This window comes from Eutrema salsugineum, unplaced genomic scaffold (genome assembly GCF_000478725.1).
Source record: "Eutrema salsugineum unplaced genomic scaffold, Eutsalg1_0 scaffold_2, whole genome shotgun sequence".
NCBI lineage: Eukaryota > Viridiplantae > Streptophyta > Magnoliopsida > Brassicales > Brassicaceae > Eutrema > Eutrema salsugineum.
Window position 1 is genome coordinate 5114317 of NW_006256829.1, and position 19393 is coordinate 5133709.

At 35.9% G+C, this 19393-nt stretch overlaps 5 protein-coding genes across 6 annotated transcripts; 2 read left to right on the forward strand and 3 right to left on the reverse strand.

Annotated features, from left to right (window-relative positions):
* Positions 1–335: 335 nt before the first annotated feature.
* LOC18018154 (UDP-glucose 6-dehydrogenase 3) lies at positions 336–2972 on the reverse strand. 2 transcript variants are annotated; one of them, XM_024155916.1, is made up of 2 exons: positions 2879–2962; positions 336–2048 (listed from the first exon to the last, which is right to left on the reverse strand). In XM_024155916.1, exon 2 carries the CDS (start codon positions 2025–2027, stop codon positions 585–587), a length of 1443 nt encoding a protein of 480 aa, XP_024011684.1. In that variant the 5' UTR covers positions 2028–2048; positions 2879–2962; the 3' UTR covers positions 336–584. The 2 variants fall into 2 exon arrangements, with proteins under 2 accessions (XP_024011684.1, XP_006400070.1); XM_006400007.2 differs by having other exon boundaries at positions 365–2039; positions 2879–2972.
* Positions 2973–4957: 1985 nt separating this feature from the next.
* On the reverse strand, positions 4958–6527 carry LOC112086699 (KRR1 small subunit processome component-like). The gene is made up of 6 exons (XM_024155883.1): positions 6136–6527; positions 5950–6018; positions 5734–5781; positions 5517–5555; positions 5314–5425; positions 4958–5208 (listed from the first exon to the last, which is right to left on the reverse strand). Exons 1-6 carry the CDS (start codon positions 6220–6222, stop codon positions 5159–5161), a joined length of 405 nt encoding a protein of 134 aa, XP_024011651.1. The 5' UTR covers positions 6223–6527; the 3' UTR covers positions 4958–5158.
* Positions 6528–6673: 146 nt separating this feature from the next.
* On the reverse strand, positions 6674–9062 carry LOC18018155 (ankyrin repeat-containing protein BDA1). Its single transcript, XM_006400008.2, has 2 exons — positions 8643–9062; positions 6674–8070 (listed from the first exon to the last, which is right to left on the reverse strand). The coding sequence occupies exons 1-2, from the start codon at positions 8956–8958 to the stop codon at positions 6998–7000; spliced, it is 1389 nt and encodes a 462-aa protein (XP_006400071.1). The 5' UTR covers positions 8959–9062; the 3' UTR covers positions 6674–6997.
* A 724-nt stretch (positions 9063–9786) lies between these two features.
* On the forward strand, positions 9787–11915 carry LOC18018156. The gene is made up of 7 exons (XM_024156514.1): positions 9787–10705; positions 10790–10835; positions 10960–11052; positions 11148–11267; positions 11358–11456; positions 11537–11596; positions 11691–11915. Exons 1-7 carry the CDS (start codon positions 9897–9899, stop codon positions 11805–11807), a joined length of 1344 nt encoding a protein of 447 aa, XP_024012282.1. The 5' UTR covers positions 9787–9896; the 3' UTR covers positions 11808–11915.
* Positions 11916–17148: 5233 nt separating this feature from the next.
* LOC18018157 (biotin carboxyl carrier protein of acetyl-CoA carboxylase 2, chloroplastic) lies at positions 17149–18939 on the forward strand. The gene is made up of 7 exons (XM_006400010.2): positions 17149–17384; positions 17750–17791; positions 17869–17987; positions 18070–18376; positions 18541–18612; positions 18746–18811; positions 18912–18939. The coding sequence occupies exons 1-7, from the start codon at positions 17262–17264 to the stop codon at positions 18933–18935; spliced, it is 753 nt and encodes a 250-aa protein (XP_006400073.1). The 5' UTR covers positions 17149–17261; the 3' UTR covers positions 18936–18939.
* The last annotated feature ends 454 nt before the right edge of the window (positions 18940–19393 follow it).

Below are 19393 nucleotides of genomic sequence, written 5' to 3' on the forward strand. Positions count from 1 at the left end.
AATATGGAAGAGAAGAAAAATCTTTTGTGTTTCTGTGACTTTTCGGGTGAACGAGTGAGCGAGAGGAATGGAAACAGAGAGAAACTGAGAAAATATAAGAGGGAACGAGGAGAAAGGGGCATTTTAGTAATAAGAGGGAGCGACACTTTGCTTTCGACTCCGAGCTTCCACGTGGCAAGCAGCATGAGCCTCAACCAATTAAAAAATAACTAACAGAATATTCTCGAGTTAAATAAATCCTTCCTCATTACCTACCATTCATTTAATATTTCTATCAAGGTGTCTCGCGAAAAAATTCTAAAATAACAAACGCAAGTAGAAAAGAGTCAATGATATTCAACTAAAGAAAAGTTTTATATTAATGGAAATAATACTTGAAAAGCTTACAATATTTGGTAACCCAAGGTACATAATTACCAACAAAAATCAAACCTAAAAATCTCTGTTGGACTTTCATACGAAGAACAAAAGCGACAATTATTTGATCAGAACATAGTAAAAAGCAAAAACATATGAAAAACTCATATGATGATTCGGGGAAGAACAAAACAAACAAAAAAATCTAAGGAAGAGATTTGCTTGTCTTAGGCAAGAGCAGGCATGTCCTTGAGCCACTGGTCCAATGGCTTACCAATGGAGTAAACAATAAACCCAATCTTCCTGAGTTTCTCAGCATCCACGACGTTTCTACCGTCGAAAACAAACGCCGGTTTCTGCATGTTATCAAAGATCTTCTGGAAGTCGAGTTTCTTGAACTCATCCCACTCGGTTAAAATGCAGATACCGTGAGCGTCTTTGGTCGCAGCGTATGCGTCCCAAGCGACTGAGACTTGCTTCACGGTGGTGGGACTCATGGGCTGGAGATGCAGCGGGTGGTCCCAGTCGAATTTGTTCATGGTCAAGTCTCTTTGGATCTGGTCCTCAGTGACTTGTGGGTCGTAGATGCTGATACGAGCTTTGTCACCTAACAGACCTTTGCAGACATCAATGGCTGGAGTCTCTCTCGTGTCTCCTGTGTCTTTCTTGAAGGCGAAACCGAGCACTGCAATCTTTTTGTTGGAGACTGTGTTGAACATGGAAGAGACAATGCGGTTAACGAATCGAGTTTTCTGGTAGTCGTTGATCTTGATGACTTGTTTCCAGTATTCAGCGACTTCAGGTAAGCCGTTGCACTCGCAGATGTAGACCAAGTTGAGGATGTCTTTCTGGAAACAGGATCCACCGAATCCGACACTAGAGTTCAAGAACTTGGGGCCGATCCGAGAGTCTTTACCGACAGCGTAAGAGACCTCTGAGACATTGGCGCCGGTTGCTTCACAGAGAGCAGACATTGCATTGACTGATGAGATCCTCTGGGCTAAGAAGGCATTAGCTGCAAGCTTGGAAAGCTCAGCGGACCAGAGATTGGTGGTGAGGATTCTCTCTTCAGGGACCCATTGGGAATAAACGTCTTTCAAGGCCTTGACTGCTGCAAATCCTTCAGGTGTTTCCCGACCACCGATGAGGACACGGTCAGGCTGGAAAAGGTCTTCAATGGCGGTTCCTTCAGCAAGGAACTCGGGGTTGGAGAGAATCTGGAATTTGATTCCTTTGCTGTTGTGTGTAAGGATCTTCTCAATTGCCTCTGCGGTTTTGACAGGCACAGTTGATTTCTCGACAACGATCTTGTCGGAAACCGAGACATCAGCGATCATACGTGCCGCGCTCTCCCAGTAAGTCAGATCCGCAGCTTTGCCTGCTCCAAGACCACGGGTCTTGGTCGGGGTGTTGACAGAGACAAAGACAATGTCAGCCTCTCTCACGTGTTTCTCAACATCGGTGCTGAAGAAAAGGTTCTTCCCACGGCACTGCTTGACCACATCATCAAGACCAGGCTCATAGATCGGGAGCTGATCGCTGTTCCAGGCATTGATCCTTGGCACAGAGATATCAACAACGGCTACTTCAACAGATGGGCACTTTAGAGCAATGACCGCCATGGTTGGACCACCGACATATCCAGCTCCAATGCAGCAAATCTTCACCATTTTGCTTGTAAACTGAATTGCCTCCAGGGAAAACAAAAAAAAAGTGAGCTTAATGTCAAACTACAGAATTCTCAGTAATCAATGCCATAAATAAACACCAAAGAGATGTAAGTTCAATACATTACACAAGTCTGAATAATATGGCTGCGTAAAAGTTCTTAACAATTCGAATGTTTGCATTTAGGTTGCACTGGATAACGAGAATGGTGACTCAACATGTCAGATCAAGCAATTCAAGCGTTCTATGATATGCAAATAAAGCTAAAAACATCCAAAAAGGAGAATCCACAATATACAAGAACTAAACTTTGATAGATTCGCTTTTTTAAAGGAACCCAGATCCGGTTTCGTAGGAATTAGAAGATGCACACAGAATACATTTAACGTAAACATGAACCGAATATCATATCAGGTGAAGCTACGAATTCATATCAACCCAGAGATCAAAATAGTCATGATCATGCTTAACAATGAGGCGTTTGAAGCCGAAATTCGACGAACAATATACACATACGATGAGAAATTTGAATAAAAAATCTCAGATCTGGTACATGCAAAAGAACCCGGTTTAAGGAAATGAAAACGTAAATGGGATATGAAATTACGTGAATTCTCAGCGGATCACCGACACAGATCGAACCTGAATGCAGAAAAAATCTTAACTCTCAACAGGAAATAAGCAGAATTTTGGTGTTTTTTGGGACGAAACACACAAACATTCAAAACCAAATCCATGTGAAAAAAGAAAACCGGGCCAAACAGATCGAAATCGAAACGAGATCGGATCGTGATAATCAGAAAATTGGATCGAGAAAACACGAATTAAGAGAGCTAGATACAATTGATCATACCTTTCGCAAGCTACGTAGCCTCTGGTCTAACACTATCGAAGAAAATGGAGCTGAATTTGGTGAAGAGAATTAATCGGTAAATCTGACGATGGAGAAGAAGAGCGGGGTGAGTAGAGAGTTTATATAGGTGATGAGATTCCTAAAATGCCCTTGAAACCGTCAAAGAATAACGCGGTTTAAAAGTTTTGGTTACTTATTTATTGCTAAAAGGAAATTAAATTAAGCTTAAGACTTTCTTTCAGTTAGAAATTAAATGTTAAGGAAAGGTAGAAAAAAACGATGGGCTCACAATATTTGGCAGGTTTCCGCGAGTCTTAAAGACACGTTAAACATTGGACATACATGAAAGGATTGGATTTCGACCAACATAAATTGATTCTATCGTATAAGTCAACAAACAAAATTTACCATATATGCATTCGAGTAATTAAATTGTATCTATTTTTCTTGCTTTGATTATTTTTCCTATTTTAGACATGAATATTGTTCAGTTTACACTTACGGATTCCGTTTTGTGTTGATAAATTTATTTATTTTAATAAGGACTTCCTTCTGCTTTCTGTTTTCTCGACTTCCTCTTTTTTTTTTTTTTGGTTGATACAAAAATAAACAATCAATCAAAATATATTTCCCTCTAAGCAATCGACGCTTTTCAAGCCAAAAAATACAAATAAAATACATACATGAATATATTCTATACCTGGCTCTAAGTAAATTACAAGCAAGTGATACTATTTTAATTTGTGAAATATGAAGATGAAGATAAAACATATACAAAGAATGAAAAAGGAATTTGTGAATAAAGAGGTCAAAATAAATTCTGACGAATATACATCATTGGTTTTAATGTTTTTGTGTGCATCACTGTCTATATACTTCCCAAACCTAAAGGTTGGTGTTTAGTGTCAATAATGTACATGCTAATCTATTATTATTAAAACTTAGTTGTCTCAGTAATTAAGTGATTGTATGGTGGAGTCTTCCGGACAATCTTCAGAGAAAAGACTAATAGCACTTTGCTTGAAAACTCAGTCACACTTTTTGAAGTGCTTCTCAAGCTATATATTAAATATACCAAGAAGAGTGTGTTTGATTTTTTATATAAAATAAATCAAAATCAGAATCGAAACCAAATTAATCTTATAGAGAACAAGCGAATATTATAATTTGTTTTGCATACGTTGACCACGTGCCCAGAAAGGTGATTTGTACACAACTCAATTTGGTTTGCCATGTTACTTTAACTCGATGACTATACAACCCAGAAAATAAATGATTTCTAGGTCTTCACACATTTTCTTACTAATCTAACTTTGAATTCGAATGCGGGTTATAGGACAGCTTTCACTTTTAGCAATATATACTCCAGTCATTTATGTAGTTAAAGATAATTGTTGGATATGGTGATTTTTTATATTCTTCGCATATCTTATAACAACTGTTTTGTAAAATATTGTCAAATACAGTACTAAAACAAATCTGAAGCATATGAACACACATGAATATATTTTAGCATAAATCAGAAGTTAGTATTGGTGATTTAAAATATTAGTATATGTCTATATAAGAGAATGATGTCTATATAAGAGAATGTAATTTGTAACTTTATTCTTATAATATAATTCTTCCTGAAACACTTTTGTGTTCTTACTCTCATCAATATATCATAGTATCAGAGAGGGTCCCTTGTCGATTTTGACGAGGACGCATGGATCTTCATGGACTAGTTCGTATAACAGATGGATGTTTCCAGATTTAGCAGCAGCTTCTAGCTAGTGACCTTTGATCCATATTAACTAAGATCAAGAGACAACGCAGCAAAATGACGACGATGAGAATGATCAATGTTTTTGGTAATTAAATATCTCAAACGTTGAAAACGTAATTGGCCACAAGATGATAACTAGTTTCTGAATGTGCGGAAAATTCCGAACAAGCATACAAAAAAAAAATATGTGGACTAAGTCAGCATGCCATCACCTTGATCTAACTCTCACTTCCAATCATGATGAAACCTATAAAACCAGTTTATGCCGTTGTATTACATCAATTCCCGTTAAAAACAAGATGTAAGCGTTGAAGAGTTCTCATTCAGGAAATGTCCAAACTACCAAAGATACTGCATATATGATTTAGATGGAACAGAAAAGGCGGGATCGGTCGTAGTTTTTTTTAACAACAATAATATTTTTTATAACGCGAGATTAAAACATAGGCCTTGCGATTCTGGCCTTTCCACGAGCACCCAATAGTAGGCGCATTTCATTTTGGATTTCTTTTTTAAGTTCCTCCTCCTTTTTCGTTTGATTCTCGAGATGCAGCACAAGATCCTGCATAAACAAGCGTAGGAGCAACTAAGTCTATATATTGACAAGTGAAATACACATATATAGAGAACCAAGGAAAAACAGAGAAAATATTTCATACGCACGTACGTTTATAAGGTCTAAAGGATGCCGCATGCTCTGCATGCTTTGTTCCACAAAGCTTCGGACTTGTCTGATACCAACTAAAGAAGAACCCATCACAGCTACGTACAGTTCTTCCCTGTGAATATCCCAAAGGAAAAGTCAAATATATATATACCCAAAAAAACAAAACCTAGAGAGACATTTGCAAAAACAACACACACGATTACCTGAACTAGAATGTAACAATTGGTTATCATTTCCAGCTTCTGCAAGCAGCACGTTGGTTAGTCCCCAAAGCAAAACAGAAACAACAAAATAGTGAGCATAGGAATATACAATAGTTTGTACACAAATTAATCAATCATGACTAAGACTATCTCTAAACATCTCCATTAAATATTGACCAAGACTAATCTCTAAACAGACAGTTGTTCACACACACACCTTCAAGGCACGACCCAAAAGCCGCTGCCTCCTTTGAACAAATATTTCCTGCAACGAAGAAAGTCTATATATTAGGACTCACTGGCATTGACAATGCATGCCGGAATCATGTCGAAACATAAAATTCACGGTCGAAATATAAAAATTCACAGCAAGTCATATCAAGTATTGTAGTAGAATTTGTAACAATCCATCATAGGTATGTAGAATCTATACCTTTTTGCCAACCAAATTTCGGATATTGATGATAGTAGATTTCCAGTCATCTTTCAGAATTTTAATTGCCTGTAAAGTAAAGTGAAGAAAAATCCATGAATAAGCATATGATTTCAAAACGTACAGACAAATCAAAAAAAAAAAAAAAAAAGGAGCAGCTAATAATCGTACATACAAAAGAGATACCTGAGGAGCGGGAACACCTCTCGCCAGAAGCCTAAGCAAAGACGAAGCTCTGAGAAGGACGCAAGGAAATTTTTCCGAAACAGTCATACAACGTTTAACCTACCATTAATTGCAATCACCAAAGTCCAAAACAGATCAAACGAAAACCATAAACCCCAAAATGATCAACAAAAAAAAACCCTAATTTATATATATATTTTATGCGGCTACGAAGCTTCTTTTCATATAGTATTAGCTAGGGTTTGTGCCCCTCTCTTAAGTCCCTTCGAGCAAACTTAGTGGATCTAAACCGGGGACGGGGACCTGACCCAACTCAATCCAAAATTTCATGTATATTTTTTACGTGATTACTAAGTAACAAATAATTTGTTTAATTAAAGCCTTAATAAATAATAAAAAAAAAGACAATGTATTTGTAAACAATGTTGGTTCGATTGGGTTAGGAAGAGAATATTATACTAATGATAATAATAAAAATTTAACTAACAAGATTGACAAAACTAACAAAACGGGCACGTTTGCAAAAAGACAGTCGTAATCTCGGAAAAACAAGCTTCTTATAGCAAAAGTCTTATTTTTCACACAATTACTACTTCTCTGAAGCATTTGGTTTACATGTTGCTATCTGTCTAGCTGCTATTACACTAGGAGTCTAGGATTATAAACTTTTACATATCGCTCTATGATCAAACTCGATCACAAAATACAAACTTTCCTGATTTTACGACACAGCCCTTGTTCTCCAACAGAGTTGATGACAGACTTTACCATAACTATACATCAATGGCATATTCCTCATAACGATCTATGAAACTCATGTGACCTCACAAACAGTAAAAGTATTTATTAGGCGTAATCAAGATCACTTAATCAAATGCCCCTTAGGCGCAACACCTCTAGCTTCATCCAACGTAGTGAAACCTTCCCACACCAATACACTCTTTGGTCCACGAACCTTGCTTCGCTTAGACTGTATCCGTTCCCAAAACCAGACCACCAACCCCCAAATCGCAAGAGCCACGAACGAACCCACGTCTCCGATCGTGAATGCTCTCGAGTTTGGTGAGATCACTCGCCCTGCCACATTGTAAGCAAATAACAGAGGAACGATGAGAGGATAATACCAAAACATACTCTCTTGCCCTAAACTCAACAAACGTAGCGTCAGTGCCAAGGCTAAGTAGAAACCCGCACTGTTCCATAACCATAACCAGATAAAGTTTCCCTCTTCCATAACCACAGAACCCACTTTCCCACCGACCGTTCCACCACCGCTTCCGCCGCCGTCAGAAACGCCTCCGGGAGGCTGGAGAGCGGTCTGATAAGTAGCTGTGATTATCAGAGTGGCGACCACTAAAAGAGCGTTTCTTCTTTCTTCAGAGATCCAAGAATATGAACGTATCATCCTCGTCCGTCTCGATTCTCTCCATGTTAGCCGCGAGCCGAGTAGATCTGATGTTGTCTTGATCTTTACAAGAGAACTCGAACATTTTCCGCCATGTCTCTTAACCAGTCTCTCTATTTCTCCTCTGTTATTGTGTTGTCTTTGTACCAAGGCAATGTCCAGAACAGTGTAACCGTTCTTGTTCTCTATGTTGACGTTAATCTTGGAACTCTCTAACATCAGTTTCATAGCTTCCCGATTATTCTCATACGCAGCAAGATGTAAAGGCGTGTTACCATCACTGTCTCTTCGGTTTATGACTCTTGCCTCGATCCACTCTGCATCCTTTTGACACAATCTTAGGATCCATCCCATGAGAACTTTAAGGACTTTTAATCCTTCTCTTTGGTCTTCGTTGTTCTTCACAGCGATGTGAAGAGCGTTCTCTCCGTTCACGTTTGCGTCCACGATGCTCTCAGGGCAAATCAAGAAAAATTCTGATATCATATCAATCTTCTCTCTGCTTACCGCAAGTAGCAATGGCGTCATACCTTGTTTGGGAAAATAAAACCGACATTAACGACTCGGTTATCGTTCTGATTAAACCGAGTATATGCAAGGTTTACCAATCCGATGACACTTACCCATACCAAATCAAAATTGTTCCAAATTTCGGAGAAAATCGTTTCAAAAACTGAACCAAATACAAAATAATCTAACTTGGCTATTTATTTTTCTTTCATATTTGAATAAACCGGATCGAACCGATAAGTAAAAGAGCTTTTGTAAAAAACCGGGTCGAACCGAGAAAGAAAAGAGCTTGTGTAAAACTTTCTTTCAAAATAAATTATTTAAAATTCAAAATGTAGTTAGACAATAAACATAAATTTAGCGATATATGTAGTTGGAAGAAGTAAACAACTCAGTTAAGTTTTTCAATCGAATCGAACCGGGGGAAAACACCCGACAAAACTTGGTCGTGTAAAATAAAATCTCTCAATTTGTTTTGTTTGGTGTTTATTGAACAACAAAATCTCTGAAATTAAATATACATAATTTATTTGACGACAAAACAATATATATATATATATATTATTTTTTAAAGAAAGAGTTGGGTACGTACCTTGTCTCCCTTGAAGACGAACAAGGCTTGGATCAATCTTAACTATTTCAAGAACTAGCCAGAAGTGACTGTGATCGACTGCGAGGTGTAACGGCGTAAGTCCGTCGGTGTTAAGTTTCCGAGCAAAAGATGGTTTCAAATTCATCATTTCCATGGCGAACTCTGTTTGTCCGGCGACGGCTGCTACGTGGAGAGGAGTATCAACGAAGGGCACGTTATCGATTTTGACAAGAACGCATGGATCTTCATGGATTCGTTCGTATAACAGATCGATGTTTCCAGATTTAGCAGCAGCTTCTAGTGACCTTTGATCCATTAACCAAGATCAAGAGAAATTGACAAATTGAGAAATTGAGAATGATCAAATGTTTTTAGTAATTTAAATATCTCAAACGTTGAAACGTAATTGGCCACAAGATGATAACTAGTTTGTGAATGAATGAAAAATTCCGAACAAGCATAGAAAAAAATTGTTGAAAATTATCCTGGCAGTATATGTGGACTAAGTCAGCATGTCAATCACCTTGATCTAACGGCTTATATTAGATCAAAAATAATTGTTGTCAGAGAATCTGATTTGTACACGATTTATTAGAGCATATACATCAGAGGATCAATGGGTTCATAGCACGGTTTTTGAGACAAAAGATCTTAATATTAAAGAGACAATATCATCCCGACGAATCTGAAGAGACGGTATCATCCCAAATAAAGCATCCTGATTGGTCGAAAATTATAATTTTCGAATTAAAAAAAAAAAAAACTAAAACAAAAAAAAATGTTATTATATTTTGGTGAACCTCTCTTTTAGGGGTTCACTGATGTACATGCTCTTACGATGAGCGTTTATCATCTCTTTGATCCAACGGCTGATATTAGAGCGAATAAGCTGTTTGATGTGACGTGGCATTAAACATGGATTAAAATTCAGCATTATGATTACTTTGATCCAACGGACAAGATTATGGAAACAAATGATTTCTTACTTATTTAGTTTATTTAATTAAAAAAGGGCACCAAAAAGACTAGCCGTTATCGGAGAGCGTCCAAAAGAGCGCCGCAACGGTCACAATTTCCCTCCAATCTTATCTTCTTCGACTCCATCTTTTAATCCACAGCAAAGAAAAAAACACTAATTCTCCATTTCCTTGTCAGTTTTATTTTTGTTGGTGTTGATTTTTCAGATCAAGAGCGATTATTGTTCGTCTTCGTAGTGTTCTTTTGATTCCAGATTCTGTTTTTGATCTTTGATTGATGGAGTCGTTGATTTTGAAGAACGGGAAACCGGGGACTCCGGTGAAGGATCGGAGCAAGTTTCAGGCCAAGGTTCAAGATACTTTCAGGTCGTCGGAGAATTCGAACCCTAACATTTCACACGCTAGTCCGGCTAAGTCTCCGCTCGTGAAATCTGCTAATTCGAAGAAGAATAATCAAAGTCCGAACCCGAAACCCAGCCAGGCGGTTTTCTCTCCCCGGAATCGGATCAGAGAGAGGAGATTTGTTGTGGTGGCGAAGAAGAATTCGAGGAAGGGGAACAAGGATCCAGTGGCGACTGTTGCTGAGATAGATTGTAAATGCGGAGAGAGGAAGAAAGGGAACATGAAGTGCGTCTGTGTTGCATACGAAACGCTGCGTGCATCGCAAGAGGAGTTCTTCAAAGAAAGAAGTGAATCGGAGGAGAAGCAAAATGTTGGAAATGTAGATGAACTAGAAGGAGAAGAATCTGAGAAAATAGGCGTTTCTACAATGAAGAGGCCAAGGGACAAGCCTGAATCGAGTAAAGTGATGAATCTTGTAGAAGCATTTGAGAAACTCACTTGCTTTACTCTTTCGCCAAAGATAGAGAACAAGAAAGAAGAGGACCAAACCGGAGAGGATATAAAGAAGCCAGTGAAGTGGGAATTGCCTGGAACGAGACAGCAATCTAAGTTCTTGAAGGTAGAGAAAGAGCAAAACCCATGGAGCTCTTCGTTTTGTCCATCTGAATTGGTCTTAACAGCTAAGAATCTCGGGTTGGACCCGAATGCCTCCATTTCTTCGTCCTGGGACAGCAGTCACGGCAGGTTAGTTCGTTGGTGACTTAAAGTATCTCACTTAAGTTCTGAACTGTTAGTTTTCTGAACTTGTTTGAACTGCTGATGTTTCAGTGTTTTGAGTGGGAATTCAAATGCTGGCAGGAGAAGCAGAAGAAACGTATGTGTCTTGGATTACTCGTGATTTCCGCTAATTTTTCATGTTTGCTGAAATGATTATCTGTCTTGCATTGTATGTCAATAAAGCTTAGGAAGTAATCATTTTATATTTCTGTATGTGGCAGAGCTTGGACTCATCGACTACAATGGGAAGCAGACGATCAAAGAAGAAGCAGGTTAAGGTCACTTCATTGAAGCCGTTCAAACTTAGAACTGAGGTATCAGTTTCTTAGATCAAAAATATTGAAATTTTTAGGATTCATGGTAGAAATCGAGTCCTGACTGTTTTGGCTGGTCTTTTGTTTCACTGCAGCAAAGAGGTAGAATGAAAGAGGAAGAGTTTGCAAAGAAGCTTCAAGAAATGACGATGGAGGAAGAAAAGATGAGAATCCCCATTGCTCAAGGTCTTCCTTGGACAACCGATGAACCTGAGGTAAGAATGCTGCTTCTTGTTAAGTAAGCAAATGATGTCTTGTTAAATATGAAGAGGCTTGCATCTAATGTTGTTGTTTTCTGTGTTCAGTGTCTGGTTAAGCCTCATGTGAAAGATATCACAGTACCAGTCGACTTGACGCTACACTCAGATGTCCGGGCAGTAGAACGCGCAGAATTTGATAATCAGGTAAACATTGCTAATGCAATCATTACATTCTGTGTATGGTTTGAAGTCCACATCATAAACTGTGTGAACTATTGTTCTAGGTTGCCGAGAAGATGAGGTTCATTGAGCAATACAAAATGGAAAGAGAAAGACAACAGATGGTAAAAGTTTAAGATGAGATGCTGTATTAGAGCCTTGCTTTTAGTTGAGATCCATCGTTTATGGTATGTATTAAGTTTTTATTTTTCTTTTCAGATGGCAGAGGAAGAGGAGATTAGACGGTTGAGGAAGGAATTGGTCCCAAAAGCGCAACCAATGCCATACTTTGATCGGCCATTCATTCCAAGAACGAAAAAGACTGTTAGATATTGATGGTAGAGAGACCATTTGTTCTTCTTGAGATTTTGGGTAGATGAAAATAATTTTGGAGGAATAGGATTTGGTTATCTCATTTTGTTGATATTTTTCATAAAAGAAACATTGGCCTAAGAGCCCATTTTCTAATAAATTTTTGAATGGTTTACGAACTTTTAATTTTTACATTATCAAACTATCAACTAATTAATAAATGAATTAAACAATGGAATAAAATTAGGACAACATTGTATTGTGTGTTTCGGGAAGATCAGAGTATTGTCTCGAGGGAATTGGTGGAAAGAACATGGCTGAGACAATACAAACAGTTTCGAGGCTTGACTAGCTAGTATTGGTTTCTTGGCTCATCGATGAAGATAATTTGAGGTGTACCATTGAGAAACAAAAGTGGGGGAGTGCAACAATTACAGATGCGCAAGTCTACAGGTCAGTTGTTATGGAAGTCTGATGATCTTTTCCCGACAATAATGGCAATACTCTGTCTCACATAGAGGACGACATAAACATCATCGATCATGCCTGATTGCAATGAATACCATTAGAATTATAGTAGGAGGTTGTTGCAATTTTCTAAAACAATGAAGCATTTGAATGTAGTTAAACCGACATGGTTCTAAATTTTTGATTTTATTGTTAAGAAATCATAATCTTTGTTTAATCAGTTGAACCGTTCACTTGACCTCATATAAAATCTAAGGCATTACAGTCACTGGGCTCCCAAAGGAAAGAAAAAAAGGTAGCCTATGTTAAACACTTTAGCAGGAAAATAGCCAACCAAAAGGAGCCCACAGAGACAATATGGACCAATTACAAAATGAACATTTTAGAACGTATTACAAAGCAAATTGACGTGAACGTAGAAATTGTAGTCCTTTAACTCCTTGTAAAAGACAGACAGACGCAGCTATTAGCAAAATGAAACATAAAAAAAGGAATACACATGAAGTTATCATCAAATTTAGCACAACAAAATCTACGAGACTTCAATTGTTGCTGGTAAAAAGGAAACCCTTACATGATTTGCTACAGAGTATAATTAATGGTTTTTCATACTAACCCGACAAAATTAATGAAACGAGGAAGAAATGAAAAATATATAAAGGGTTAGCTTCTTCTACAACATGTGTTAAAAATAGAGATTTCTCATTGGTAGTTCGTTTGAGGGCTTGACTCGTTAAAGATAGAATGTGGCACGATTTTAGGCTCGGTTTTCCTGGCTGACGTGGACACTCGATTTGTTGTGTAATCTCCAAGAAGCAACAGCAGACCAAAGATAGATATTAATTTGAAAATTCGTTTGTAAAATTTCAATTGAAAGTATTGGGCCAATTTTCCTGTAAGTCCCAAATACTGAATGTAACGGATGTTTGATATAATTTGGAGCCCATCGAACCTTTAGACTAAACAAACTCGTTCCACTACACGCTTGACCCGCGTGTGACCCGGTTGAGCTAAAACGACAATTAACACTCCTCACACGCAGCCAACTCTATTGAACAAGTGACAAAACTCCAACCAAGATAAAGCCTTGCACTCATCCGATATTTTCTTATTCTTATATACAAAGATATATAGAGACCCAGATATATATGAGAGAGAATCATCCGGTATTTTTCTTATTATATGCAAAGATATATGAGAGAGAGAGAGAGGCTGCTTCAAAAACTCACAAAATTGAAACATAATCAATTGAAACACTTAGTTCATGAATCCTTTTTAATTCAGTAGTGTTTACCATCACCGCACATACCCTGACTTGTTTCTGGTTCAATCCAATGATACAACTCACCCTTATTATCTCAGTAGAACAAAATAGCCCATGTACTCACATGAAAGTGCCAAAGAATAACGATGTTGCACGCTTACACACATGAAAACAAGGGGGCTACAGTCGCCAATTAAAGAACATTGTGGGTTACTAATTACCATCACACACCCAAGAAATATACTTGATTACATAAAAGATCACATATCCTAATTACACACAAACTTTTACCAAAGAAAAAAACCAATTCCTAAAACACACAATAATCACTGATTGCATGAGCACATATCCTAAACAAACAAACTTTTACCAAGTTAACAAAAAAAAAGAAAAAACAAACTTTTACCAAAAAAAAAAACACAAACAGTTCCTAAAACACACAACACACAATAATCACCAAACTTGACTTCACTTATTTTCTTACTCATCACAACTTCTATACTCTCCATCTATCCCATAGAGAAACGGCAAGCTGGACAGTTAGTATTACTCGAAACCTAGAGCCATTTCAGAATGCATTTGTCGTGGAAGAAATGCCCACAAGGGAGCATAGTTGTACGATGATGTTCCTCTAATTCGAAGGTACATGAGTAGCAGACATTTCTGTCAATTTCCTCACCACTATCACTTAGGTTTTCCCAATGTTCATAACTCCAGTTTGTGCCGTCGGTGAAACAATCTTTGCCAAATGCATGATCACCTTTGAGAAGGAAAGGCGGCCTTTGCATTCTGTCAGCCTCATTTGGAACGTAATTTCCTATTTTTGTAAATCTGATGACTTCATTATACAAAGGAACCCAAAACGACCTACGTCTAGTTTCTTGGAAAAAAGGATCCGGAAGAATTGCTTCCCTCCAGCGCGGTTGAAAGTTCTAGACATAGTTGTGGAACGCAAGACTTGACTGTCTAGCATCATGCGGTACGTCAATCCTATATGCATATGACGGAGGCGCAAACAAAAGTCTGGTTATTATAAGGTTTGGTTAGTGAATTTGCGAAAAAAAGAATGAGAGAAAAATTTATGTCTTTTCATAAAATTTTTGTTGTTTGGTATTATTTTTATTTTTTTGGATGATGTAAATTATTATAAGTTTTGTACCAAATTAGAGCGATAATATTATAATTTTTTATGTATTATAAGGTTTTTTATCGATAGACCTGACTCTAATTTTTCTTTTGTTTGAGAAACGTATGCAACCTTATCTTTATATAAGCTTATATACTTGACGTAAATTCTATTATTTGATTATATGTGTTGACGAAGTTGAGAAAGAAAACAATCTCGAATTAGACTTAAATATATAAAATTCGATCAGTTTGAAACTAAATGTATATAGAAGTAAAAACAAAAAAGATAACTAAAAACTCATATAGCAGCTGTGAGTTTCTGTCAGGATTTGTTATGGAAGCTGTTCTCACCACATTAGATAGAGATGTAGGTGTTCTTTCATTGTTTCTATTTGGGATTCGATGGTAGATTTGGTTCTAATTTAGTTTGTTGGGATTGATAAATTTTTGGTGTTGTAAAGATATTATGGCTGATGAATATAATATGGTGAAGAGATTCTCATAGATTACGATCCACAATACAGACATAATATTTCTCCATCTGCCAGTCATCTGAACATTGCTACTTTTCTTTGTGACAATTCAAAATAGGGCAGTTTTGCGGGTAACTTGTGATCCATATTCCTGTTTCCTTCAAACAAATTGAGTTATTGTGCTAATTCTGATTATATGTGTTACTTATAATTGGTTACATGGACTGGCTGGCTTTCTGAATCCCTGCCGTATAAAGGTAGATCATCTTGACGTGAATTCTACTATTTGATTATATGTGTTACTTATTTATCTAAGCAATACACATTCTCTAGCCTCATGAGTGCCATTATTTTCAAATAAGGTTGAACGAAATGACGACATGTATCTGCAATCCTATGTTCATCAAAACGCCAAGATATACTAGTGCATACGATTGTAAATATATATCATGTTTGTGAATTTATGAGGATCTAATAGATATCTCGTGTTTAAACATCCAATTTGATATTTTTAATTCTTATGATAACATAATTCCAATTAAGTGTATGAAAGTGAAATATTTATTTAATTTCATCCTAATAAAATTATGTGTGAAACAAACTAAAATTTACAAGAATACTACTATCATATAATAGATATCCTTAATTATTCTTAGATATACTATTTTCATCATGTATCTCTTCATTTCTTCATTTGTCTCTTTAATCAAATTTGTTTTCTAATAGCTATAGAAAGTAAAATGATTGTTTATATATATTGAAGCATTTTAATACTTTTTACTTTTTAAGTATATGTGATTGGTGTATAAATATACCATTTATACATTGACTGAAATCACAGGATTAGCTGCTCAACATCTTGAAAGATTGAAAGCTCTTCAATTGCACAGATATAAATACATATTTGTATATATATATATATGTATATGTATATTCAACACATACATTTCCCATAAAAATCTTACTTGATTTCGGTGGGATATTTAAAACTGTATCACTTTTACTTAATTTTAACTACATTAGATTTTAAAATTTTAAGATACAAGAAATTGGTTTTTATTTATAAAAAAAAAGACAAGAAATTGGTTTTTATTTATAAAAAAAAGAATTTTTTTGAAAACCTACGAAATCCAAGATTAAAACTACTAATATGTAAATACAAATTAAAATCCACACATTAAATTTAGATATTGGTATATTCTACAATAATTTCTAAATCTAGATACAACAGTAAATTATAAATATTTTATTAAAGATTAAACTATCATTTTTAGTTAATGAATTCTATAATATGTATTAATAATAATTATCTGTAAGATTTTTAAAGTGAACAAACCCATCTATTATGTAATTTAATAAAATATTTTTTTACCAACTCGTAAAAAAGTATAATTTTAAAATTTGAAAACATATATTTCAGTTTTTTTATAAAAATAGTAAAAATAAATTTTCGAAAATAATGCTAATTAAATATGAAAATAAAAAAGTTTTTTTAATATATTGATTGATTATTATTTAAAATAATAGATTATATTTAAATATTTAATAAGTAAATAAACTAAATATACTTTTAATTTATTTTTATATATATTTAAAATAAATTTTCGATTTCTATATTTAACTATTTTTACGGAAGAATATTTAATTGAGTTTTTTTTTTAAAGTTTATTTATGAAATATTTTATAAGTAATATTTATTTATGTAATATTTTATAAAATAAATGTTTATTTATGTAAAATATTTTATAATATTTTATAAATAAAAGTTTATTTATGTAAATGTTTATGTAAATAATAATATAGAGATTCGATTAAAAACTGTTGGAATATATATATATATATATATATATATATATATATGTGTGTATTGTATATACAGAATATACTATTCAGAAAAAAAAGACATGCATACAGACAGGACAAAATGAGCGTTGTCTAACAAAGTTCGGTGAAGTTCTTTATCAAAAAAAAAAAAAACCAAAAAAATATGGTGAAGTAAGTTTAATTGGGTTCCTTCGTCTCGTAAGCATCGAAATCAGATTCTTTTACTCAAAAAGAAAAAAAGAAAAGAAAAATCTGTCTCTCATATCTCTCTTCTTCCTGCTTCCTTGGTTTCATCGTCCACTGCATTTTCATATCTCAACAATGGCGTCATTGTCGGTACCTTTCGCCAAAATCTCTGCTCCAAACCGGCGAATCGGATCAATTCCTGGAATCCGATGGCAGCCGCAACCCAACGGAATCTCCGTTCTCTCCAACGTATCTCAGGTTTCTTCTGCTTCTCTTCTCTATACCACGTAATAAAGTTTGAGGCTTTACGAAAAGATTAGACTTTTCTGATTGGGTAATTCTGTTTGGTGCAACTGATTGGATAATTATGATCTGTTTAGTGTTTTATAAGTTTCGATTAGTGGACTTGTTGTGACACTCTCGATTAACTATGGAACTCACTCTACATGCACAGTCTTCCATCTTCAACCGCCTTTAAAAGAAAAGTAACAATAAAATATTTTGCAAATTCATATAGATATGTGCGTGCGGTGTGTATATATTACAAGTTTCAATGATTGATGATCAAGTTGCTCTCTTGTTATACTGATTCATAACCCTCTGTTTTCCTTGGTCTTCTGCAGAATCAATCTACAATGTGGAGGTTGAGTGCGACAACCAATGAGGTAAAAGCTTACTTATTTGATTACCCTTACAGTTATATAAAACCTTCTTACTCATTTTCTGACTTTTTTCCATAAAGGTTGTCTCTAACTCGACCCCAATGCCTAATGGTGGGTATTTGAACGGAAATGTGAAGACCAATGTTCCTGAACCCGCCGAGATCTCTGACTTTATGGCTAAAGTCTCTGGTCTTCTTAAGTAAGTCCAGTCCCAATTGTATCCTTTTAGTTTTGGTCTCTCTCGACGAACTAATCAAACATTTTATCTTATCCCTTTTCAGGCTTGTGGATTCAAGAGACATAGTGGAACTTGAACTGAAGCAGCTTGACTGTGAAATTGTTATTCGAAAGAAGGAAGCTTTACAGCAACCTGCACCACCAGCTCCAGTTTATCACTCGATGCCTCCTCCTCCAATGGCGGGCCTTCCAATGCCTCCATCTCAACCAGTGGCTTCTCCTGCTCCCTCCTCATCCCCTGCAACAGCAAAACCAGCAACTGCTCCTTCCTCTTCTCATCCTCCACTCAAGAGTCCTATGGCTGGTACTTTCTACAGATCTCCTGGACCGGGTGAACCCCCTTTTGTCAAGGTACATGAAGATGCAAAAGCACGAGAAAAAAAAACATCTTTGTTTCTTGTGTGAAATCGAATCAAAGATTTGAAAGTTCTCTACCGAGAAATCATCGCGTGAGAAAGTCATTACTTTTTTTTTTTTAAAGTTGAGGTGAGTCCTCTCTGTTTTGCACTCTGCAGGTTGGAGATAAGGTGCAGAAGGGTCAAGTTGTTTGCATTATCGAAGCTATGAAACTGATGAACGAGATTGAGGTCTGATATTCTTTATGACATTACACGATAACTTACAGTTGGAATTTGTGGAATTTGTGATTATATATGTTTCTGTGATCAGGTTTATGAACTTTCAGAGTCTTTAATTTGTGAAGTTGTGTGTTGAAAACAGGCTGAGAAGTCAGGAACCATCACTGAATTACTGGCTGAAGATGGAAAACCAGTCAGCGTTGACACGGTACCAATCTCTCTCTCTGGTTGATCCCGGTTTTTCTTATTTGAATTGGTTTTCAGATCATTAACTTGTGGTTAATAATACTACGACAAACTAAATGCAGCCTCTGTTTATCATCGTACCATGAAACGGAGAAGCATCAATTTAGCTGGTTCAAAACCTCCTCAAAGTCTTGGCTTAGCTATACCGACGTGCTGAAAATCATTAAGTAATTATTTCGCGTTTGGTTTCGGTTGTCTATTTTTCTTCCTATTTTTTTTTTGTGTCGAACTGTCACTTTCTTCTTGAAATCACGTAATGTGTATGCATGTCTTTTTGAATAAATTCCATCGTTTGATCAAGAAATGTGTATTGCCTTCTGATAATATTAAAGAATGTTACGTGATTATATGGTTTCAAGTAATGTGTTGTTAGATTGGTGTGGTTTTCGGTTGTAAATACTTATAAACTATGTTAAAAATATTAAAATAGCATACGTAAAGGAGACAATTTATATCACAGTCGCATTCATATATAAAACTGGCGCGTGAAGTGGTACTCGGAGCTAGTTGTTTTCTTCCACTTTCATTGTTATATATATATTAT